General features: G+C 31.4%; 1 protein-coding gene across 1 annotated transcript in view; it reads left to right on the top strand.

Moving 5' to 3' along the window:
* Window positions 1-18,336, top strand: part of LOC123711001 — a 73,144-nt gene extending 54,808 nt beyond the window's left edge. Inside the window, exons 3-17 of the mRNA XM_045663377.1 lie at window positions 1,504-1,720; window positions 2,210-2,328; window positions 2,698-2,841; window positions 3,311-3,458; window positions 3,759-3,887; window positions 6,367-6,558; window positions 8,269-8,600; window positions 9,263-9,465; window positions 10,173-10,322; window positions 10,690-10,921; window positions 14,729-14,807; window positions 16,368-16,456; window positions 17,018-17,078; window positions 17,742-17,868; window positions 18,164-18,336. Coding sequence (XP_045519333.1) covers window positions 1,504-1,720; window positions 2,210-2,328; window positions 2,698-2,841; window positions 3,311-3,458; window positions 3,759-3,887; window positions 6,367-6,558; window positions 8,269-8,600; window positions 9,263-9,465; window positions 10,173-10,322; window positions 10,690-10,921; window positions 14,729-14,807; window positions 16,368-16,456; window positions 17,018-17,078; window positions 17,742-17,868; window positions 18,164-18,302 — 2,361 coding nt within the window. The 3' untranslated portion in view covers window positions 18,303-18,336. The remainder of the gene's footprint in view (window positions 1-1,503; window positions 1,721-2,209; window positions 2,329-2,697; window positions 2,842-3,310; window positions 3,459-3,758; window positions 3,888-6,366; window positions 6,559-8,268; window positions 8,601-9,262; window positions 9,466-10,172; window positions 10,323-10,689; window positions 10,922-14,728; window positions 14,808-16,367; window positions 16,457-17,017; window positions 17,079-17,741; window positions 17,869-18,163) is intronic.
* Window positions 18,337-25,695: the final 7,359 nt, after the last annotated feature.

The following is a 25,695-nucleotide window of genomic DNA, read 5'->3' as shown; positions in this document are numbered from 1 at the left end:
TTTGTTAACTAAGCAAATTTTCATTCGAAAATGTATTTATCGTTCAAATACAAATCTTTAACAAGTTGAGTTAAAACGTATAATGGAAACGATATAATTTGTGCCTAACTTTTGTATACAAACGTACAATGATTTGTTTGAAACAGACCACAAATTGGAAATTTCTTTTTTAATTTTGTGAATTTAATGAGAAATCTTTCAATACGACCAGAGACTAAAGGAAAAATATGGATTGGGAACAACAATGGTTGGAAAATTGAATTCGCAAAGACCAAAAGATGTATTAAGAGAAGAGCGATTGTTCAGTTTTCATTATTAATTTTTATGTGACCTGAGCTTATTGAAGCTTTGCCGTAACTTTTTAAAACTATCTTTTTATATTTTCTTCGATTCGCTTTTCGATTCGTATATCGATAGGGTTGGTAACAATTTTTATATATAACATGTTAAATTTAAAAAAGGTAAGTTTAAGTTCAACTTCCACGGTTCAGTTACCTAGCCTTTTCAAATAATACGATTATTAAAAATAAGCAGTAATGAAACGTTATAAAAAGTTCAAAGTTGACCAGGGCTTCAAAGAGCTTTAAATTGAAACACATACCCATTGACCAATAAATCAAATAAAACAGCTTTCTCGTATTAGAAGAACATTAATTAAATTTTATATTTACTCTGAGCTGCAGACTAGGAGCACGAATTGCCCTCGAAGCTAAACGAATTAATTCAACCAATGAATTCGGTACCAATCATTCATTTTAACTGAATCGAATTTGTCCAAGCAAATTTTATTTGAAATATGTTAAATGGAATACAATAGGTTCTTAATTCTTTCTTCACAACTGAGCGTATTTTAAGGCAGTTGCCGCGCACCACCATTATGTGGAACCAGCTGCCTACTAAAATATTTCCTAACCAATTCGATTTAGGGTATCTCAAGAAGAGCGTACCAATTCTTTAAAGACTTCAAAGGCACTCGCTGGCCCTCTGGCATTGAGAGTGTCCATGGGCGGATGTATTACTTAACATTAAGTGAGTCTCCTGCCCGTTTGCCTTCCGTTCTATCAATAAAAAAACATGCCAACATTTCACAAACATTTCTTTGTTGTCAGGACATCGGTTCTCAGTAGACATAATCCAGTGACCGAATTCGAATCGTGTATAAACTTATTGTTTTACGATATTTTTCAATTTAAAAAAATCTTTATTTGATAACACAAAAATTTATAGTGTATGTACATATTGAGAGTACATTATTTCATAGAATGTAACAAACTTATAAAACTAAACACGTTTTTAAAGCCATTTTATTTAAAACTTATAAAACAGATAAATCTCAAAATTGTAAATGTTTCAAAAGATTAACTAAATTTAACTTTGAGATATACTACCTGGGAACAATGCCATCTTAAATATATATTTTATATAGGATTTCCTAAATTACGTCGATGAAATATGAAAAATATACCTATTCTTAACAATTACGTTAATTAGATTTTTTTTCAGATAATAGGCCGACATCTCCGCGAAAAAAGAGGGAGAAATAAGAATTCAGCTGTCTCACTTTTGGACTGTGCTCTACGTGGTGTGACGTCCCTCCCCTCTGCCTCAGTGGCTGAACTTGCAGGAGTAGGACTTCACGGCTTAGTGATATCTTCTGGGGACATTAAACGTGTACAACAGGGGGCATTCACGAGTATCGCTAGTACATTATTGGCTTTAGGTAACACATATAAATATATATATATAAACTGGCTTACGTCCACTTAATAAGAGGTTTTACATAAGAAAATTGATCAATTGTGTCAATTTATAATAAGTTTTAGATATATTTTTACATCGATGGAGGAACTGAATTCAAATTACGATAATTATTTAACATATCTCGGCTTACAGTCTTTTTTGCCGATGACTAGGGATGTCTACCGAATCAAATTAAATGACGTCGAATAAGTGATACCTGTATCTCATATCCCATACTAAACATATTTTATATTTTTTTATTAATGAAAATGAGAAGTCAGAGTATAATAAAAAGTTACAATGTAAATTTGTTATCATTTGTATTTTTTCATTCTTGTAAATTGAAAGCACTATGTTTGTGTACACCATGCGCATATTACTGTCGAAGCCACACATTGGTTCCACTTAGTTTTACAGTGGCCTTGTTAGTACGGCTATAAATAAATAATTCATTTACTTTTGTTCACAGGTCTTCCAAATAACCAACTACCATCGGTGCCTACGGAAGCTTTATCAAACTTAGGTTATTTAGACAGGTTAGACCTATCAAATAACAAAATTCACGCGTTGGATGGTAACTCATTTAAGGTATACATACATTATGAATTCATAACAATAATGTAATGAAATTTTAACGCTTGAAAGCGTAAATGATATGAAAAATAATTTAAAATTTGATAATGTATTTTGTATTAAATGTATTTTTTATTTTTATTGTTAATTAAAAAAAAATAAGTTTTGTATCACTATTTTATAACGATTTTTTTCTTTATAGTTAATTTCATTCGTTTTTATCTATTAACTTTCCTATTCTGAGGAACATTGAGGAACAACAACAAATATTAAAAAAACACTTTAATCTAAGTGTTAAATATCCGCTCCACGTCTCATAAAACAACCCAGTCCATTAATAAGCCTAGGTTACGGGACTGATGTATTTTATGATAATGTTTCCAGGGTCTTCAAAATCTAACTTATCTCGACATAAACGACAATCAGCTGACGAGTATATCGCCCGAGGCTTTCAAACCCCTAATCAAATTATCAGTTTTGAGGTTAAGAGGAAACCTCCTTAAAGTATCAGCCTTATCTTCGCTCAAGGTAAGGATTAATATTAACCAGAATATTAGCGAAATTAGCTCTATAGTTACTTTGAACTCGTTAGCAATGTTGATAATAAATTGGTTTTCTTTATCTATTAGACTGTGTGAGTACAGATACCCTAAATTCTTTAGGCTGATTAAGTCAGAATATGTTATATTTGCTGTCTTTACAATTTAAAATTTTAAAATAAATCTTCTTTGACTTAGATCAACCAAGTTCTAAATTTAAACAAACAAATTGAATCGTTCTAAATTTAAATTTGTAGATTTTTATTATAAATGCCAACACATTGCTGTGTTAAAAATATCTTAAAATTTTATTTAAGAACGTTTAAAATGCATGTTCTAAATGATCAACATAGTCTTGTGGAACATTTACTAACTTCAAAGTTAAGCGTTGAAAGAATATAAAGAGTAAATAAAACGGTTGAATTTCGAACGTTCTCCTATATCTAAACTATTCACAGGGGGCTAAGTCGTTGAAAGAGCTAGATATATCGAGCAATGCATTGGAAGGGCCAGTGGGACCCACAACACTGCCGACCTTATGGGTATTGGAGACCCTACACCTGTCAGACAATACATTCGCGAGTATACGGCGTGGCGCTTTGGCAGGTATTTTGCTGGTTTTATTGGTGGTCACGCGAATTAGGTATTCTCGACCATGAGTTCTATCTTTCCTCATATGTAAAATATTTTTCTTAATATTGAAAGTTTTTAAATATATTTTTTTTGTATTGGAGTTGTTTTAGTATATTAGCTTACATTTTAAATAATAGTATAGAGGCTGGTAATATGGAGAATCAAAAAAATAACCTGTACCTATGAATTTTCAAATTGGAAGCCGTATTTTAAAACGTAAATCAAATCTCTATAATGTTTGACATTTTTTAATAGAAGGCACTTTTTTTTCAGGTCTTGTAAATCTTACACATCTAAATCTTCATAACAATCAAATAGACGTATTGGAGGACTACGCATTTCGACAACTCATTAACTTAACACATCTCGATTTATCACATAATGAGATTGTTTCCGTTTCTGGTATGTCATATATTTAGTATAATAATTAGTACTGTTATGTCCAAAATATAGATAGATTTTAATCGTATACACCACAGTGGACAGATGATAGTTCACAGATAACATGTGACAGTTCATATTTGACAAATGACAGCAATAGATCTGCTCATTAGTGTGCAGCTCGTGTCGATAACAACTATGTAATTAATTTCGTAACGCTAGTCAACTCTAGCAGAAAGTCTAACAGAAAAACCAAAAAAAACACAAAAACACTAAGGAGAGTTTAAAGTCTAAAAAAAGGATCAAACGGATTGTTGGTGGGCTTTGACATTATTATACTTAAAGTTGTGAATCTATATGGGCGACACTAGCGCTAAATCGGAACATATAGAAAACAAGCTGACTCAAGCCAGTTAGATAGCCCAAGTATGTTGAAAACACAAAGCATGACATTTATTTAAACGATTATACCTCATAGATGCATATAATAATGAAAATAAATATTACAAACAAAGATCCTAAGTTTAATTATCAATTTCGTTGCAAACGAATGCTGACCAATCGATTTTTTTTTGCAATTACAGTTCTTATATACGTCGTAATGATATGTAATAGTTGTGTGTATGACTGCCTAAAAATATTAGCGTAAAATAAAAAGATTCATTTTTAATATGCAGCACAATACTCACTTACGCAGCTTTTTGTGGCTGTCGTCGTCGGCAAAAACGTAGATCTTTTTACCTAAGTCGCCAATACCTAACGATATTTCCTTCGCCATTGAACAAGTGTTAAATGCATAGAAATAACAATCCATTTATAAACAAACCGAAACATGAACATTTTTATGTAAAGTTACATAAATCTGCAATTTAATAACATTATAATAAATCATTTCCGAGACATTATAGAATTGATATTCAAGAATTTTTCCCAAGACCTAAATCAGATTAGGTCCAGATAAGCTTTATTGTGATAAAACGGGGCTCAGGAAGCCTGACGGTTCAATTTCCGCAAAAAATGCCGAAGGATTGCGAAAAAATGCCGTATTTTGCTTTAGTCATTATATTTCATGATTTAACAAAAATTAAGTAAACAAGATTTAATTATACATTTAGAATTATATCTCTCCCTTAGTTTTAGAGCAAGAAGATTCAGGGCCTATTATTGTATATTTTTATAAGTCTGTGATACTTTCTATAGACAACTTTTATGTATTAGATAAAGCTCAAGATATTGTTGAACTGTACCTACTGTAATTGATTAAAAAAATAAATTAAGAATAAAAGATGAACTAATTGAATGGTATTTTAACTAATATTTAGTGTTTAAAATGAAAATGTTCTTAAATAACTTTAAGTGAAAATTCACTCTCGTAAACCAAGCAATTTCCTGTTACTGGTCTCGTGACTCGAAAATTATCCAGGATCTAATAAACTCGGTCTAGATTTGTCAAGTATTAACTGACCACTGCCAGTAATTGAATTCAAATAACATTTTAAATTGGTAATTTAAATAATTTCAGGATATTTTCATGTCGTTATAAATAGAATTCAAAATCATTTCTTAATTTAGGTAACACAATGTATACTTATGAAAGTCAATAAAAAAGTACACATTATATTTGCTTATAAAAAATAAGTCAATGGCACTACAACCTTTTTAGGTCTTGATCTCAGGTTTCTGTATCTGTTTCATGATCATTTGTTAAACTAATAGGCAAGTAGGTGACCAGCCAGCCGGTTTCCTTACGATGTTTTCCTTCACAGTTCGAGCTAATGTTAAATGCGCACATCGAAAGAAAATCAATAAATTCTCCGCCACTCTTTTTAATAGCCTAGTTTGTTCCATATGGCATCTTTAAGTAATTTATAGATCATTAGTAATAATAAAAAAACCAGAGATTTGTCCTCAATCAGCTGTATGGCAGAAATAGGAGCACGCACTTACATTCACGTGAGAACAACACGCAAATACAATGATTGAAAATTATTGTACAATGACATAATAGGCTTACACAGATGTGTATCGGTCTTGGCCTTGCATTCAAGATTTATCGTTGATCATTTTATAGACAGGTGGAACAGCCTTCTGTGACTGAAAATCAATTGGTTTTAGGATCTAAGGAATGTTCATTTCCTTACAATGTCTTTCTCTACTGTACTAGCAAAGTATTACTTGCGAAACAAAAGAAATCTATCGATGCATAGCAATGCACCTTGCCTATAGCTTTAGTATATGAAATCTTATGGAGGCTGTATTTTATTAACTTAGCGTAAATTTTATAAACGTTAACAAATAAGCGATACTTCTCTTAACTTATTTGTACTATTTTAAAGTCAAATAAAAATTCCAATGTTCGCAACATCTTAGGATACTTTCATAGTCAAGTATAAAAAATATAACAGTAGTTTATTCTAATTCTAATCTCTTTAACGGGTTTTTTTGCCTAATACCATGTAAAAGATAATTTTGGAGTATTATTTATCTATTTTATCAACAGGTGCCTCACTAGCGCAGCTAACGAACCTAGTTCATCTGGATTTATCTCACAATTTTTTACGTTCACTCTCTGCGGAGCCCTTAAGGTCGCTCTACGATCTCACCGAATTGCTGTTACACGATAATGATATTTCGATTATTGAAGATGGGGCCCTAGGACTACATAAAAATCTTAGCCGGTTTACTATTGAAGGTATGGACAATTTCCAATTTATTTATTATGAATAGTATTAGTTCGTCCACTCAAATGCATTACTATATTTTGTTTATATGTTTTGCGTACTGGGTTTCATACCCAGCGATACCTTTATTGTTTCTGGCTTATTGGTACAGAATGCTGATTGACCATTTACAATATCAAACACCAATACATTACAAAGAAAGCCTCAGGGCTAATAACTCCCGTATGTCAAATTCAATATGTTTTTTACCTTATTTGACATACAAGAGCATAGTTACCTCTAAGTCTGGATTCTGAATCTTGTACTAATACATATTTAAGAGAAAAGATATTCGTCGCTAATATGAAGTTAAGCGCGGGATATTAATAATAATGACATATTATTTATCAATGATGATAGCACGCTATACAATGATTTGGGCTTCCATTGTAATGACTATACAGTGACAAGCATCTTATTGGGATACTTACAGATTGAAAGTGTATCAAATAAAAACTATGATGTTGGTACACTGTAATTTTAAAGCCTTTTATACATATTTTAACCTACTAAAAACTGTTAAATTTTTGTTAATTAAGCTTATCTATAAAAATATTCATTATAACAGGAATTTTTCGCGAATTGTGAAATTTGTATATAAGTTAAGACTAAGTTTTGTTCACGTGCTTCCTCTTGCTGATATTATTAGTTGTTGGGAAATCTTAACATTACACCATTCTCGCCAAAAGAGCAGATTCCATAAAAATAACTTTACATATTTTTCAAGAGTTTTTTTATTTACCGTTATTTTGGACCAAGCTTATACCAATAGAAATCTTTCCCTGTATATGTAGCTAATATATAAAATTTCATATGTATGATTAATTTCCTGAACTGCTTCGCACTTCTTATGTGAACTACGTTTGTCTCACTCAAGAAACTTTGGGTATGTTTTCTAGTAATTTTTCCCGTATGTCCAATACTGGTCATTGTGCGTCGGTATGTCAAACCCTTTGTTGAGCTGTCAGCGTATCACCCTGTATTATGCCATGGCGCCTATGACTCATTGTTATCTGGCCTTCATAACTTATGGGATTACAAGCTGTTACAACCTGTACGTAAATATTTTCAATAACGGGGCTATCTCCGTCAATTAACCACTATTGGTGGCTATTATGTCTAATAAAAGTCAATTCAAATTACAAATACAAACATAACATCTTTCTTGATAGAACATACAAATACTAAATATTGTTCTAAATTGGGTATGACAAACAATGACCATGAGCTTAACACAAAAGGTTAATCTGGTACTATATAAAATTTTACTTCTTTCTACATCATAAATTTACAAAAATAAATGCAAACAAATACGCCGGCAAAATACAGTGTATTTTTGAATGCTCTCAATTAATTATAAACCACAATTTATTGAAAATTGGTTCCCTCGTAGAAAATAAATCCACTCCATATAATTTAACAACAATCGGGAGGCAATATTTAAAACGGAAAAATATAATTACATTCACTCATTGACTTGATTATCGGCGGAAAGCACTCGATTTTTAAACAGAACAATTCACGAATTCCCAACTTCCATTCACAATTGAAGCCTTCATTAATGCCGATGAAATCACATCGCTGAAACAAAAAGCAAAAAGTTCGCTACAATCGTTTGATGATCGTTAATTTTAATTCCATCCCATTTATACTCATAAAGATAAATTCGTTCTCTTTTTCAGATAATCCTCTTAATTGCGATTGCTTAATGGCTGGCTTTGCCCGGTGGTTACGGGAAGCAAAAAACGTCTCTCAAACCGATAAGGCTTCTGTGGTCTGTGCGACCCCACCTCATTTGGAGGGGGCGTTATTGTCAAGGCTGTCGAAAAATAAGTTATGTGACGACTTCGAACACGTGGATACGAAGGAGGATGTGTACGATTATAGTAAGGTGATGATAAACTCCATAGATGATGAAATGTACAGTGATAAACGCGATGGATTAGATGATGATGTTTATGACGAAGAATTAGATGTGCCAGGCGAAGAGGATTTGCCGATTTCGACAGACCAGGTACCTTGAGATTTTTTACTCAATTATGTTGATTGATTGATTTCGAATGGTCCGTCTACACATCAAAGTATTGTGATAAAATGTTTCCTTATAAATACATAAATTTATTAACAAGTGTGCGTTTTTTTAATATTTCTCAGTTTTATATGGAAAACGAAAAATACAGAATTTGAAGTCTGCCTTGAAGGAAAGCTTAACTGTGAAATTCTTCCTGATAATATAAAATTTATCGACTTTTATATTGGTTATTACTAATTAACGTTCATTAGGGACGTTTAATATTATTACGGAGTAACTCGATAAAAGAGCAGTCCGCTATGCAAAGACGTTATAAGGTTTAATTGTAAAATTAATAAAAATATTGAAATACCTTTTTCAATTTTTTAAATTATACCAACTTCGTGTTATGTGTTGTTTTAATCAATAAATTGTGTACATAAATGGATAGTTTGAGACCTTCGCAGCCGTGGTTTTTCGCGGACAATTTAAATAATGAAGTTTACTGAAAAACATTGTACGTTGCTCCGTAAATAAACAAATATATGCAATTATTACTTTCAGCTATACAGTATTTTTTGCCAAATAAACAAATATTATTTAAAAAGAGGCTTTCCTGTTTTTTAAAATTTTATACAGATTTTGAAGAAATTTACTTATTTTAGGTACATTTGCTAGACGCCTGGTATGACGATGAAGAGATTCACCTATCTTGGTCAGTAGAACCTCCATCTACTCGGCGCTTCAGATGTACTGGGGTCACAGCGTCTAAAGGAGGTGGTCTGGCGAAGCACGTTGCTTGTCATCGAGCTCCACCTACTAACGTAATATTACGGGGGTTAAAAATTGATCCATTAGAGATGTATACGTAAGTATTTTAATATGAATCCTCTTTAAATGACTAAAATATTACAATACTCAACAGTAACGCCTGATATGATACAAACTCGGTTGTTTGGTTATTTGCCTCTTTATGGTTTTAAAATTTCGAAAAACTCAATTTCTTCGTTATATTCTATGTTTCACAGAACAGAATACATGTAATACGTAACACACATAACTGAATTAATTTAGCATTTCATGTAACTTTGACTAAACAGTTCACAGTTAAAAAGTTTATTTAAAACTTTTATTATGACTCTCCGATGAAAAGCGACTCGCTAAAGGATAAGGCTATGTTTAACGAAGACGTAAAAATAAAAAATTGCGCAGTATTCGTTATGTCAATAAAGAGATCAGTCACTTGATCAATGGAAATCGCAATTCACTTTGACATCTACTCAGCTGCGTATATTTTTGAAGGCGTTTCAAACAAAACCTTCGCCACCTTTGTAAAAGAACATCTATAAAAATAAACGTAATTTTTCATGGGTTTTCTATCAGTAATTGCTTATTTTACAAATAAACTTTGTGTTAACCCCACTGATTTTTTTTCCTTTGGAAATTTAAGTGGCTGTCTAGAGTATGTCTATTAAAAAAATGCATTTAAATTTTTAATAGACTTATTCTAAATTTAAAAAGTTTACTTAACACACACCACATTGCTATATATTATAAAAGTCATATTATTCATAGATTCTGCATTGCACTCGAAGAGATGGACGCTAAAGATGTGCCAATGGCTTTGGTACTAGGATGTGGTTTGCCACAGTTGGTACGACAAAGAGCGAGCTACGTCACAGTGAGGACTACTGTAGCTACTCAACCACCAGAACCTGATATACGGTAATATCCCATTTAATTTATAGTAAAAAATGTTTTACACACCCTTAACGTTTACATGTTTTTACTTTTATTTCGTATTTGCAATACAAACCAAAGTAAAGCTAAGGAAATAGGCGTTTCTTTTTTTTTATTTTTATTTGCGCCTAATAATATAGTAATTTTATTTAGTCTGAGTTACTCGTTAAAAGGGGTAAAAAACAAAATCGATATAGTAGTTTTATAATATCCTTATAATATTTTACTCGTAAGCATTGTAAGGGAAAAGTGGGGAGGTTATTTTAATTAGTGTATATTAATTTAAAGTTCGAGAGTAACTCAGGTCTGCTATAAGCTGTTCGCTGGAATGAAAATCTATATTTTCTTTCAGTGTCTCTGAGGTACGATCCAACGTAACAAGCGATGGAGTTCTCACAGTGTTGATATCGGTAATGGGTCTTCCTTTACGTTCTTTACGGTCCCAGCGTCTCTCAGACCACTATCCCCACTGCTATGTCGTATTAGCAGTGCTGTCCAGAGGCTCATTGGTAGCGCAAAAAGATTCGCCATGTCAAGAGACCTTAGCAATTTTCATGGAAGGATTCATTACCGGTCCATATGAAGTCTGCGCTACGATATCTCAGAAGAAAGATAAGTCTCAGCCTATATGCATTGTACCTCAAATGCTGGAACCATTGGGGTCCGAAATGAAATCTGGAGTCAAAGGTCTTAATACAGCTTTAATAGGTGTTGCGTTAGGTTTAATGGTGATTGTCGTGGGTTTGGTCTGGTTTGTTAGAAAAATGCTGAAAAAGCCAGTAGAGTTTCAGCCCCATAGATGCTTTAGGTCTGAGCAGGCGCAAGAGGAGACAAGGGCTAGTTATGTGATGTTGACTGCTACGTCTAAGGTTTGATACTAGTCTTGCACAAAAAATGTACAGTGTATTCGTTATCGGAAGCCTGTAAGTAAGTAAGTCACTTGGGCACAATTTCGGTTCTACAGTTCAGGCTTCTGGTATTAATATAACAGTAATTGGTATAAAAACTGAAATTAATAATTAAAATAAGTCTTTGTTCATCAGAGTGGGACAGAAAGAGACGAAAGAGTTTTTTAAATTAAAATAGTGCTGTTAGTCTGAATTACTCTTGATGAATAAGGTAGATAAGTCTCTCTTGTTCATAGAACTTAAATTATTTGTACGTTTCTAACTTTCTACACACTCTAGTATATTTAAGAAATTCAATATTTCATTTGAAGTTGTTAAAGATTTTGAGAATTTAAAAAGCTTTTGACACACATTGTTATGTTTATTTATGTGTATAATGTAGGTACTTATTTAAGGGACTATTATTATTGTCTATGATTGTATATAAATAATTTAAATAAGGATTACTTTGTGTTTAGACTTAGGGTAAATTAATTTTATTTAACTGTTGATAAGCGCCTGTAACTGTTATTATAATTAACCTTAAGGTTGTAATTAATTCTTGGAAATTCCATTTTATCATTCTAATATAGAAACATATTTAAATAAGTTTAATCATTTATTTTCCTTATTTATAATAACGAAAACAAGACATTTTAGAGGTAAATATTTCACTTAGTAAACGATAGAGTATATCTACCCTACCCATTAAATTTTCTCATAGTGCCATCTCCTTTCCAAGGTTGGTCATAATAGGGACTTTAATTCTGGATGCCGCGCTTCTGAACAATGACTGACCACACCATTGAGATTCTTTAACCAAGACGTGCCTCCGCGACTAGATCTTCCACGTTGCCTTGAATAATTAAATGAATCATATTTTTCTTATGTTTTTCTCTGTTCTGTATTCTGTCCAAAATATTAATATATATAAATATAATAATAAGCATACGTCTGTAAACAATGAGTCCCGTACCCTTTTAATGTATTTGATTCAACATATAGGTTACGCCTAATATTACATTTGCATGTTAAATTAAAATTAAAAAAATATATGAGGCTAGAGAGTCTCGTGTGTGTGCTCTAACTAACCACGTAAACAAATTGATAATTATATATTTATAATTAATTATAATATAACTTTATCTGTCACCAATTTCAACTTCATTATAATTAAGTTATTTATATCTAAGTATATATGTATTTAGGCAAATACACAAATGTGTATTAAAAGAATTAGCATTAGCCAATCATTTTAAAAAGCCGTTTTTCGATAACTAGGTCACCAGGTTACGATTGATCAGGATCTCAAACAACAGGAAGATTAATAGCTTCCAAAAGATCCTTATAGGTTTTGATAACATGTTTATTCGAATGTATTCCTAATTTTATATATTTATCACATGATTACGAATTGGTATCAAAATTAAAAAATATTTTTGAATGCCGCCAAAGCCATGGCATAGAAATTTATAATCTAGGAGTAATTTACCTTTGACCTATATTGTAATAGCCTTTTTTTAATTCGATATTATCTTTATAAAGTATATAATTATGTTATCGTTTATATAAATGTGTTTTATATTCCATATTTTGTATCGATCTTTAACGTCGTAAAATCGTCGTTCAGTGGAGCGGCTATGAAAACCAGTCAAGAATATCAATCAGAATATAGAAACAAATTACAATATAATTGTATTTCATATTTAACAAAAAATTCGACAACTAAAACTAAATTTTCTTAAATTTTAATGTTTCTTTACGAGTACTTTTTGTAGTTCACAAAAAATAAGTCCTTGAAACAACTACATATAAAATACGTATCTATAACTGTGTTAATAAATTGAAGTTTGCATACGAAAGTACATTACAAAATTAACGACCAAAATACCTTACAGATCCATCAAAAGTATAATTTATCCTGATTCCGGTATTATAGATTTGTATTCAATAAAAGTTCAAAAGTATACAATAGGTATTTCAAAGATTACTTGTAAGGAGAAACTCTTCAATGAGCTTTAGTAATAAAATAAAAATACGTCTTTGTAAAGTTTTGTTAATATGCATCGTAATTAAACTAGATTATATAATTTTTATATAAACCGTAGGCGTAAATATCCGGGTTTATACTCAGTTCAATGTATGATAATCCTACCTGGTAAGTGCGGCAACGTCGCAACATCCGATATTGAATAATTACGTAAACTATTGCGTGGAAATTAAATCACTTTATACTAGTACAATGCAGGTCAAAATATTAATAGATAGGTCTTGATGGTAATTGAACTGTAAAATAAGTAGTACTCTTTAGGTTGTAGTTACTTTTTTAAGTTTAAATGTTTATAAGCATCGTTGTATCATGTTCATTTGTTTACTATGTGTGTGAAGAATTATGAACTAATATGATTTATTAGCTATGAGACTAAAGTTCACATTATGTTTTTAGATTCCGATAAAGACTTTTTTCACACAATTTGTTCTACTAATCGGATTAATTATTATTTTTATGTTATATTAAACTTAAATGACGATCATTTTGTATTTAATACAGGGTTCTCCCTTAATTAATTTCTTCTGTTGTTTGTGGTATTAACGTAGGTTTTAATTAATTTGTAACGGCGATTGTATATGTTTGAAAAGAACTTTGGTTCTGCTTTAATTAGAATGTAATTAGTGTACAAATTAAATTATAAATTACATTTTATTTTTTAAAATAAAATATTAACAAATGGGCTTATTGTTTTTTCATTTCATTTCAATCAATATGGTTTTCGCCTATTTTGCTACTACTAAGTTGAAAGTTATATACAAAAAATCTCTATTCTCATATGTATTCATATAAACCTAGGTAGTTTTAATACTAGTTTTGAGTTTTGTTACCTTTAAGATATAATTGTACCTGTCGAGAAGAACAGTTGGAATAGGAACACTCAAAACAGATTAAACAAGCAGAATGTAGTCTGTAAAATATAAATAATATTTAAAATTAGAAGTCCCCACTTGTTTTTGGTTTTTCAGTAACAACTCGCCGATGGCCGCAGGAAAACTCGTAAATTAAATTTGACATATCGAGCCATTTTAAAAATGAGTGCGTCACCATAAACAATAATATACATATAACTTCATAACAGTGTTTTATTCTGAACAATGCGTCTGAGCATTTCGTTGTTGACGTTTACCCGTCTTACCCGTAGATCATTGGTTTACGCGAGTACTACATATTTGAATAATACTTCCAAAGTTTCTCGCTGATAACAATTTTCATATTTTGAACATTGCATTCAAGCCAAGGATTTCCTGCCAAGAGAAGATAAGCAATTACTATGCAACAAATTATAATCTCAAGTGTTTATTATCACTGGCTTCCCCGAATCAGATGTCAAATGTCAACGGTGTGTGCGCAAGATAAAATGTCACACTAGCAGTTGTCAACCAACAGTGATGGCGGCAAGATGTGTGCTGGGCGTTTTTTTTATTTGCTCAATATTTATATATGTAGCAGAGGCGAAAGTATTTACGAGATGTCAATTAACACGGGAGTTCCTAAAAACGAATTTTCATCAAAAAACTTTCCTTAGTAACTGTAAGTAAATCTTAAAATAATAATTTTAATAATATGTACGTGTAATACTCTATTGTTATGTTACACAGTTATTTTAAATTAGTTGGGGTTTTTTCCTGATAAACTTGAAACACTATAGAATGTATAGGACATTTATTACGACCGTGTCATGTTAATTGTTTGAAATGTATATTGTTCTCAATGTTATTAAAATGTAAAGCCGCGGAAATATATAATTTATTCTAATTATTTTTATAATAATAATAATAACCGGTGGCCATTATTCTGATACTCTACTCCGATACGATACTCCAAATCCCGCCTTTCCTCTCTATACTCTCTACCATGTACCTGCTGTTTTTTTAATTTGGTCTATCCATAACAATTATTTTTATAACTAACACATAAAGTGTCACTTTTACACATATATAATTTTTTTTCAATTAAAATTTTCTTTGCTTTATATTTTGGTTCATTAGTTCGTTAGCTATAAAAAGTACCAAAATTTTATCGTATGTTTTATCTTAAAGAATCCTGGGTAAAACAATGAATGAAATCATGTAAGCACTCACATTTTGGATTTCATTTGCATTGCACAAAACCATCGCGACTTGGTGATCAAAGCAAAACTTTAAAAAATATATATATCTCCAGGCAAGACTTGCTATCAGTGGGCTACGGTAACAATCAGTTAGATAATCAACCATATCTAAGTATGATATTAAGAAACATTTGAGTGAGTTTACCTAGAACTAGTTGGAAGCAAGGAAAGGGAACTTAATGCCATATGCTAGATTGCACCAGTGCTTGGATATATATTTATAATTATGTTACAGAAGAATTAAGAGACGACTCGCTGTACGGCTGTAAAGTATATTAGTACCTTCTTATAAAACGGTAGGAGGATACTATATTGGTTTAAACAATGTATAATAAAATTGTAATATTCATACAAAATTTCAAAAATAATATTTTATTATTACAATGAATACAACGTTCAAATAATGTGGTTCTTAAAGTACATACAATTAAATTCCTTTATAAACAGACATGTTTACTTTAATATAATTAAGTAATGTTGCCATCGTGCTCTCGATCAAATATTTAGACATTTTTGTGTACTCTCGAAATCAGTTTTAATAACAAGAAACGTAAATTGTAATTATTATTATGAAGTAAAACATATTCACAATCACATTGACAAAATTTGACTTTGGAGTAGGTGGTCGAATTGTAAGTGAGATTTCGACATTATATATGATTCGTTTCTTAAAAATCCCTTACCCTTAGCCTGCGTAAGTGTGTCGATGACTCAAATCGTCAACTCTTCTGAAGTTAATCTAGAGTTTTGATATATATGTCGTATGTATTTAATATAAAAAATAACAGACACATCACAAATACAAGGTATATAAAAATAAATACAAGAATATAGAGAGAAATTACAAAGTTTTTTATATTTCTTTTTTAAACATTTCAAAAGAAAAGTAATATTTCTACTCAATCATATACAAATAAAATATAATGTTATCCAAATTATCACATTTCTTTCAAGTTAATATGTTTCGTCTGGATTTCTAGGGGTATGCTTAATAGAACAAGAAAGTGGCAGAAATACATCGGCTTTTAATGTAAAGTCTTCGAGAAAGCAGTATTATGGATTATTTCAAGTATGTATTAGTAAAATAGCGTTTAAATTTTTCGATGAGAACGTTTTCATTTGTTTTTCTATTAAATTTTTTCAAAGTGGCGTTTGTGTTTTGGATGAACTTATATGCTAAACAATAATATTCCACAGAAGGATAAAGACGCAAGGACCGTTGGTAACGTTTTCATTTGGAAGGTTATTTTTAAGTCACCTTCGTGGTTCGATCTGGCCAACGATATATAACGCGATTTATAACATTATAACACATGATAAAGTATAACTTATCAAAAACTCGTGTATTTTAAATATAGGAGTATTTTTAAAATACACGAGTTTTTGATAAGTTATACTTTATCATGTAAACATTCAATGATGAGTAAAGTTATAACATTACTGGGCGATACTACCATTTTCATGAAAGCAAATACCTATCGTCATATAGGGATTAACAGATAATTTATGGATAATGTTTATAGACAAGTAGAATCAGCCTTCTATAGCTGACGTCGTAGATTTTTAGTCTTGTGATAGTGGATTCACTATTGGAGGAAATGTTACACGAAAATGGTCTATATTATTACAGCTAGGTAACGAATATTGCAAGGAAGGTCGCAAAGGGGGAAAATGCAACGTCGCTTGTGAAGGTAAATTTGAGTTTTTATTAAACTGATTTTAAGTGATATTACTAAACTTTATTATTGAACAATTTTGTAAAGTTATAGTCGATAATAAAGTTTATTTTCAAGTTACAGATTATGCTTAAGAATAAATAATAATATATAGTTCGTTTGAATTGGGGTAAAAAAATCGCTGGCGCTACAACCTTTTTAGGTCTGGGCCTCAGATCTCTGTGTCTGTTTTATGATCATTTGTTAATCTAATAGGCAAGTAGGTGATCAGCCTTCTGTGCCTGGCGCACGCCGTCGACATTTTTTGGGTCTACGGTAAGCCGGTTTCCTCACGATGTTTACCTTCACCGTTCGAGCGAGTGTTAAATGCGCACATAGAAAGAAAATCCATTGGTTCACAGCCGGAGATCGAACTTACGACCTCAGGGATGAAAGTCGCACGTTGAAGCCACTAGGCCAACACTGGTCTTGTTTTGCTGCTGATTTGGGGTAAATAGGAGGGGTAAAGCTTGTGAATGAAACGTTTAAGTGACATGTACTAAATTTTTATCCAAGGATGCCCTGCATATATATTACATATAGTCAAATTCAAATCTTTTAAAGGTCATTCACATTTCATTTATATAGAAAAAGTTTAAAGTTTCCAAATAAAAATAGTTGAAATAATTAAATTTTCAGCGTTGCTAGATGAAGAAATAAGAGACGACTGCGCGTGCGCATTGAAAGTATTTGAAGAAGAAGGCTTTAAGTATTGGACAAAGTGGGAGAACAGATGTAAAGGAGAACGATTGCCTGATATTGAGAAGTATGTATTAAGAAAATAGGTGCCAAGATATAAATTTTAATTAATTTCATACAAATTAACATTTTAATCAAATATTACGGCAATATTGTTACACGTTTATTTGATATAGATATGTATTGCTTGCTTTTATTTTCGAACCGTGATGGCTGTGCGCATATTTATTAACAAATATCTGTAATTATAATTTTATAATGGCGATATAAACGCGTTTTTTTATAAATTATCATCATCAATTTGTTTCTATATTTGTTTGTTTATCTTCTAGGTATCGTTATTTGTAGTATTTTATTTCTAGGTGTCCAGATTGGCAGTACCCTCCAAGGGCATCCCCTGATCGCTTGAAGAGGAATCTGCGTCAATTTGATTCCGTACCACCAACAAATATGTTAACAAAATACCAAAAAGTAAAGCGGCTACACTTAAGGAAAAAATAAATGACATTAAAAATACATCTTATACTTTCGTAAACTTTTCCTTTTATCTAAATTTAGTGAACTGCTTAATATATTTACTGGTTAAACATTTGTCTTTATCGTAAAAAATTAAATCACTTGACTTAACTAGAGAATTATTTGATTAAACTCATAAAGTCTAAATCTCTCAAGATTGCCGTATGACTGGCGTTCGATTGAATTTTGCACAAAAGACGGAAACATACGGCCTTCCAATTGAAAATCAACGTAGCTTTTATGTTGTAACAACGTTCTTGTACTATGGTGGGGACATTAGTTAGCAAAAAATACGATGATTCCTTATTACAAGTACAGTAGGATTCCTTACTAGAATTTGTAGTAATTAATCTAAAAGGGGCCTAGAATTACGCTTATTAAATATATTTTAATTGTAGATAATAAACTCGATAATAAATCTATAGTCTAGTGTATGAATATTGGTTTTCTTATATAATCTGAATTTTTCTATTTTTCCAATAAATAATTTCAAAATTTCAAAATAAATAATTTGAATGTAGCATCAGTAATTATAAATGAATCCTTTTCTAAAGTTGAGGATTAACATCCTTAACATGGTACGTAAATCTGGATATACGATACCGTGAATTTTTGCTTTCAGATGTATAATAGAAATTTCTAAGGAACTTGGCTAGTCGTATATTTCCCAGAATTACAGCACTCTTGCTCTAACTAGTAAAGTAAAAGAAATGTATAACATTTGAAATTATATAAAATATTATTCAGACCTCGGCCTTATGGTTTTCTTCATTTCCATATATCTTAAGGATGGTTTAAACCACTATATTATTATTGAAGAAAACTGTTTTACTATTCCATTAAATTTATTGACGACTTCGTCTAACATATTACTTGTGGACATATTGACATAAATATTATTAGCAAATTATATTTCAAGAATAGTCCAAACCTTGCAGCTATTTAACGATTTCGTATTTATATTTATTATTTCATATTAAATTATAGACCACTCAAAGCTGGATAAAAATGCTACCTGTAAGGTTGTATACCTTTGAATATCTGGCCGGTAAGAACCAGTATAACCTATCTGTATGTTTGAATTTCGAACCAGACTTGTTCGTGTGAACCACTGTACTTGGGCGATTATCTTATTTAAAACTCAAATATTTAGAGTATATGAAGCATAAAGAATTTATTATGCATGAAGTTGTTTGTGAATACATTATGTATACAACAGATGCAAATAGAAAATTTCAATTTAACACTTGGGCATTCGTAATTTAATTTTGTTTATAAACACAAATAACTGTATTAAATTTGTGTGTGCAGGTTTATTATTCCAGCTAAGGTATTACAAGTTACAAACATTAATGTAGATATAAAAAGACTTTAATAAACTCTTTTAACCCCTTAAAATATTATACATATTTTTTAAACAATCAAGTAGTACATATTAAACCTCTCTCACTAAGTCTTCCAGCAATGAGCATTGATAGCTTCAACGTGCGACTCTCGTCTTTGAGGTCGTAGGGTCGATCCCCAGCTGCACCAATGGATTTTCTATCTATGCGGGCATAAGAACATTCCCGCGAACGGTGAAGGAAAAATCTTAAGGAAACCGGTTTGCCTTAGACCCAAAAAGTCAACGGCGTGTGTCACGCACAAACGATTATGAAACAGATACAAAAATCTGATTTAATTTAAATTTTTTAAAAAGGCCTTCCTTAACATAAACTTACAAACACACTGTTTATGTAATTAAACGTTAATAAAACTTTGTTAACTTTTTTTGTTCGAAAAACAAAAGAAACCTGCAAACCCACGATAAACTTGACGATGATAAAAGTAAACTTTCTTCGCAATCATAAGAAAAAGGTGGAGAGATATGGCCAAATTTAATTAAAATAAACTTGAGTATCATAAGCATGTTGCTGTTAGTCAATATAATCGTATATTTACGAAAAGACCATGTACAGTTAATGTATCATTGATATTCTGTTCGGTTGATAAGCACGCGAAACGTTTTTCTAAATAAAATTGTGGGTAATATATTCTATGACGTCTCAAAGTCTTAATGTTGGTATCAGTGGTAGATATCAAATATGTTTTATTATTTTCCACCACAAAGAAGCATATAAAAAATATAAAAAGCAATATAATATGCAAAAGTATAAAAATAGATGTTTGTTATATCATCTCCGGCTGATACTTCCAACCTCTCCTATCCGGGGAACAAAGGAGCCTTTGTGCCGCGGGCGGAAACCCGTCAGAGAGGATGTTTACTTAAAAATCTGGTAACGCATTAACAAGCCTACTTGGTGCGTGTGTGTCCATGGGCGGTCGTATTATTTAAAATCAGGTACAAGTCAATTAATCCAATTGACATTATTGTTTTAATCTAGAGTCTCATAAAACGAAACAAATATTTCTTACAAATTAGAAAATTACACCTGGTATCAGAAAAAACAACTTATATGCATCGGTACTCTGCAACTCGGAATAGTGATAGCGATAGCTATCTATACAGCAGGATCACAAGGTAGTGACCATCGCTATCCATACTAAACAAAATTACTTAGAAATTGTATTCAAAATAGTCGGGAGCGATATCAATATCGCTATGGATGTTACAGGACTTTTGTACTTCTGAGTACTCGATTTTTCAAAAACTACAAATTCGTAACACTGCAGCAGCATCCAAGCGCCGAGTTGGCTGCGTAAGGGATTACTCTAAATAAATAAGTCAGTAAAACCTCGGCAACTTTGAGCATAATACAGTTTATGAGCGAAACCGTGCAATACGTGACCTCGCATTGCTTAACTTTGAAATTCGCTATACTTCACCTAACTTCTACGTGAAATATTGATGCTTTTGAGAGCTAAGTTTAGTTTTTTTCGCTTTTCACTTAGCGGCAACCGATCACGTTTTATAAACTTCCGTTATCATCTTACGTTGATGGAAATGGTCTGATTTTTGTTAAAGTTTTTCAGACTTTTTTTTATTCTGGAATTTGAGTTTGTTAAATATTTAAAATATTGTCTCTGTGTTTGTAAAACTAATTAAATTTGATAATAGCATATATTATGTGCAATGACAGTTGATATTATATAATAGAAAAATTACAAATCAGTTATTTAAAATGTACCTTCAAAATTCATAGCGTCAATCGTAACTTAAATGATAAATTAACAAATCCATTGTTGATATATTGAGAATATTGTGAGTAAGGTGATTGAGTTTTTCAACTGAGGTTAAACAATTAATGACGAGCAGTGTTGGCCTAGTAGCTTCAGCGTGCGCCTCTCATCCCTAAGGTCGTAGGTTCGATCCCCGGCTGTGCAGCAATGGATTTTCTTTCTACTATGTGCGTATTTAACATTAGTTCGAACGGTGAAGGAAAACATCGTGAGGAAACCGGCTTGCCTTAGACCCAAAAAGTTGGCGGCGTGCGTCAGGCACAGAAAGCTGATCACCTACTTGCCTATTCGAATTAACATATAATCATGAAACAGATACAGAAATCTGAGGCCCAGATCTAAAAAGGTTGTATTTTATTCATACAATTAATACATAGTTCGTAAAAAATAAGAAGCTTTGAACTTTAGTTTTCCATCTCCTCCAGTACATATTGATCCTAGTACAATAATGATATACATTATTTTAACTTATAAACATATCTCTTTTCATCACAGAGTAAATATAATTTGACAGAAAGAGATAAACGAGTACTTTTGTTAAAACACTGATTTTAGATTGGTTTAGTTAGTATTTATCCATAAGATTGATGCTTCTTTATTTTCCCGGATAACATTTTAATCACGCCATACTAACTCACTTACTGCAATGGTGCAGTAACCTAAAGTGAGCTTATGCCCTCGAAACTAGAGAAGGTCACCAATGACGAACGCGAGCTACCGGTTGACACTTGGAGCTCGCGTAGGTCCTTCCTCTCTGGAAAGACGCTGTATCTTTCCAGCGACTACTAATGATAGTTTCCCTAACTTACTTACTCCACTGGTGTAATAACTTGAAGTAAGCTTTTACCTCGGAAACTAGAGAAGGCCATCTTGGCCGAACGCGCGCTAACGCTTGCCACTTTGAGTCCTCTTCTCCACGGCTTATTTCCAGGGACTACTAATTGATAGATTTCTATTGGTTTTAAGTATTTGTTGCAATCAGAACGCTGCTTAATTCGAGCCTGACAAATAGTTACACCATCATATAATAAAATATATTTGAAGATACTTTAAACTTTTAATCATAAGCTTTGTTTTAATTTTAATTATCTAAAAAGCTAAAAACTATTTTACTGTTAATTAATAAATACAATCCAATATACAGAGTAACCAACAAAAGTTTATGAGCAATATATTTTCAAAGAAAATAAATCCCTCATAAAAATCTTGAAGGAAAGTATACATTGTACGAAGTTGTGAAACTGAAGAAGTTAATATCAAATATGAAACGCAAAATGCAAACATGGCTCTATTATACCAAATACATGTTATAGTTCATAAAAGTTAACGACTAGTATTTGTTTAACTACCAGCGGAACCGGTACGCCAGATTAAAGAGACCCTTGGAGTCTGTGTAATTGGACCACACCCTCCTACATTTATTCGGAGGAGAGAGGCCCTCTTAATTTTGTCACGCTACTCCGAGGAGACGTTGTCGTCTTAGAACAAAGGTTTTGCAAATGTAGAGAGAATGTACCTTGGGTTTGAAGGAATAAAGTCAGCAATCGTCTACTTGAATTTTCGACCTCAAGTAATATTGGGTGACGAAAAGGAATAAGAATTGAATAGAGTCGAGATAATAATTTTAATTTCGATAAATATTTTTATAAATTACAACTGTATATGTACATTATGTATGTCTACTTGTTTATGAAATAATAATGATCAAAGAATCGGATGTAACGCCAACAGACGACGCTAAAACTCATATAGGACTATGCTTCTGAATTATTTTCCTAAATAAATAAAGCATAAAAACGGGTAAATTCAAATACTACCTATGTCCTTTAGACATAATGTGGCTTGGAAATTTTTCCAAACCGTTTCAACAATACCACAGTTTATAATATTAGTATAGAACAAAGGTATAATCATAAATAATTAATTTTAAGTAACAGCGTCTCTTTAGGATTCCTTGTGTCAAGTGCCAGCAGTTTTATCACACGTTTGGCAGTCGGCAGCACTTACGCTGCTGGTGCATCTGAACTCTTGAAATATGAAAATTGAATCTTTTTACACGTGATATCATATTCTTTAATTAATTTTCTTGTTAATTAATAACTCAATGTAATAAGTGATTTCCAGTAGTTTATATATTTCTGTTTCGTGTATTCTGTATCCAGTTCGTTAAGTAGATAGTGGTCTGTATCTATCGCGTTTTCAAAAATCTATATATTTTATCTATCTATATATTACTTTTGCATAAAAAAATTTAACAATTAATAGTAATTGTAAAATTTATGTATGTAAATGTATTGTAACATTTTTCATTAAGAAAGTACTAGAACATATTTAAAAATAAGTTAAACATTTAATCAGTCTAAATTTGAAAGTAAACCACATAAAATAAACTTGACGTCTCAATTTTAGGGACCAAGACGAAGTTTACAGAAAGTTCAGAAATATCAGGATTTTACAAGTCTCGTTTCTTGGAGTCTCAAAGGAAATCCTGACTTTCTTCCTGTTTCAAATTTCAATATGCTTTGTTGGATCCGCATACAGTTTTTAAAACCGTCTTGAATGATATAGATGATTAACATATCCTTAATATTTGGGGCAGTATTATTTATAACAAAAATTTTCGGAAAAATCCATATGTACAAAAGCACTGGTTTCTGATAATGACTTTTTCAATTGCTTAATGGTATTGTACTGGTGTAATATCCTAAAAGAATGCCGGAAAAATTTCACGATATCATTTTCAAGTTTTGTAATAGCATTTCTAGGGGACAATTCCTGTGTTTCTATTTTACATTTCGTCACAAATCGTTTTTTCTTAGTTTTCAGATCTGTTATGGACTCTTTCTTACTCACCCACTGTTTTATTGATATTAGATAAATCAAATTAAATTCCGTGTAAGACAGCGTTTTTGAGCAACAGTTACCACATGTTCTCTCTAGAAATCTCTCAGAATATCGATCACAACAAAGCAATTCCAACATATTTTGGTGATTACTCACGGTTGTAAGTATATTTACCTTCTTTAGAGCAGCAAGTTGAAGGTCCATGTTTTCATGGATCGTGCAACTACAAGTTTCACGGTTTGACAATGTAGGGGGTACCACCCAAAATGGTCGAAGTCGGGCAAATAAGGAATAACTGATTACACATGGAGTGGTTTTCAAAAATTTCTTATGTAGGTTTTTTATGGTCTCAAGTAAATATCTCTTCTGTATTTTAACTTGTTTACGAGACACAAACTGTTTCTTACCTGCAGCTTGATGGCTGTTAGAATCGTCTTCGAAAAACTTCTGCACTAATCCTTGCATTCTATTTTTACTTTTATTAAGTTTTTTTATTTTTACTTTTATTAAGTTTTTTTATTTGTAAGGTTATGTCCAGTTTTTTAATACGAGACTGTTTTGTTTTTATTCTCCATAGTTTGTATTTTTCTACTACATTTCCAGATATAACTTGTTTAAATTTTTGTTTTTCTAACTTGTATTTTAATAACTTGCCCAAAAAGGGCTTTCTTCACTAATTCTTTCTTTTTAGTTATATCTTTACTCATTTCTTCAATTCTGGTCGTTGGTGGTTTTTCAACAGATTTTATAACTTTTTTAGCTGTTTTTTGACTAGTTTATATTTTTGACGCTGAGTGTTAAGTTTAGTTTTAAGCTTTGAAACTATATCCTTCATCTTTTTAATTTCTCTGTTTCTAGATTTTCTTTGTCTTTCACTTCTCTTTTTAGCTTCTTTTGCTCTTTGGTTTTCGTTAATAACAGGTCTGATTTCTTCATTAACAAAGGATTGCATTTCGTCTTCAGTTGGCGGAGGAGTATTCTGGCGTATGAAACTATTAGCGGTTTGTTTCAAGAGCTGTTTCCTTTGCCTGTAGTTTGATGAATAATTTTTCCATTTTTTTCTAGTTATTCGTTGCTCTCGTGGTGTCTTCAACGTGTTTTTTGTCCTTTCTCTTGTTTCTTTAAGTACTGAAGTTTTCGTTTTTCTTTGTATTCTGCTAATTTAATGGGGTCGCTTTTAATTCTGGCCAAACGAATCTTTTCGGCTTCTATCTTTTTTTTTAGTATTTCTTCCCTAGTCAATTTGCTCTTAGCGTGTCGCATGATGTTTCAAACTAAAAAAAATATAAATGATTATACACAGTACCAATTAAGACAAATTTCTCTAAAACAAAACAAAAAAACATCAGTCTTC

This window comes from Pieris brassicae, chromosome 6, assembly GCF_905147105.1.
Source record: "Pieris brassicae chromosome 6, ilPieBrab1.1, whole genome shotgun sequence".
Taxonomy (NCBI): domain Eukaryota; kingdom Metazoa; phylum Arthropoda; class Insecta; order Lepidoptera; family Pieridae; genus Pieris; species Pieris brassicae.
The sequence above is the reverse complement of the archived record's forward strand: the minus strand, read 5'-3'. Positions and strand labels throughout refer to the sequence as shown.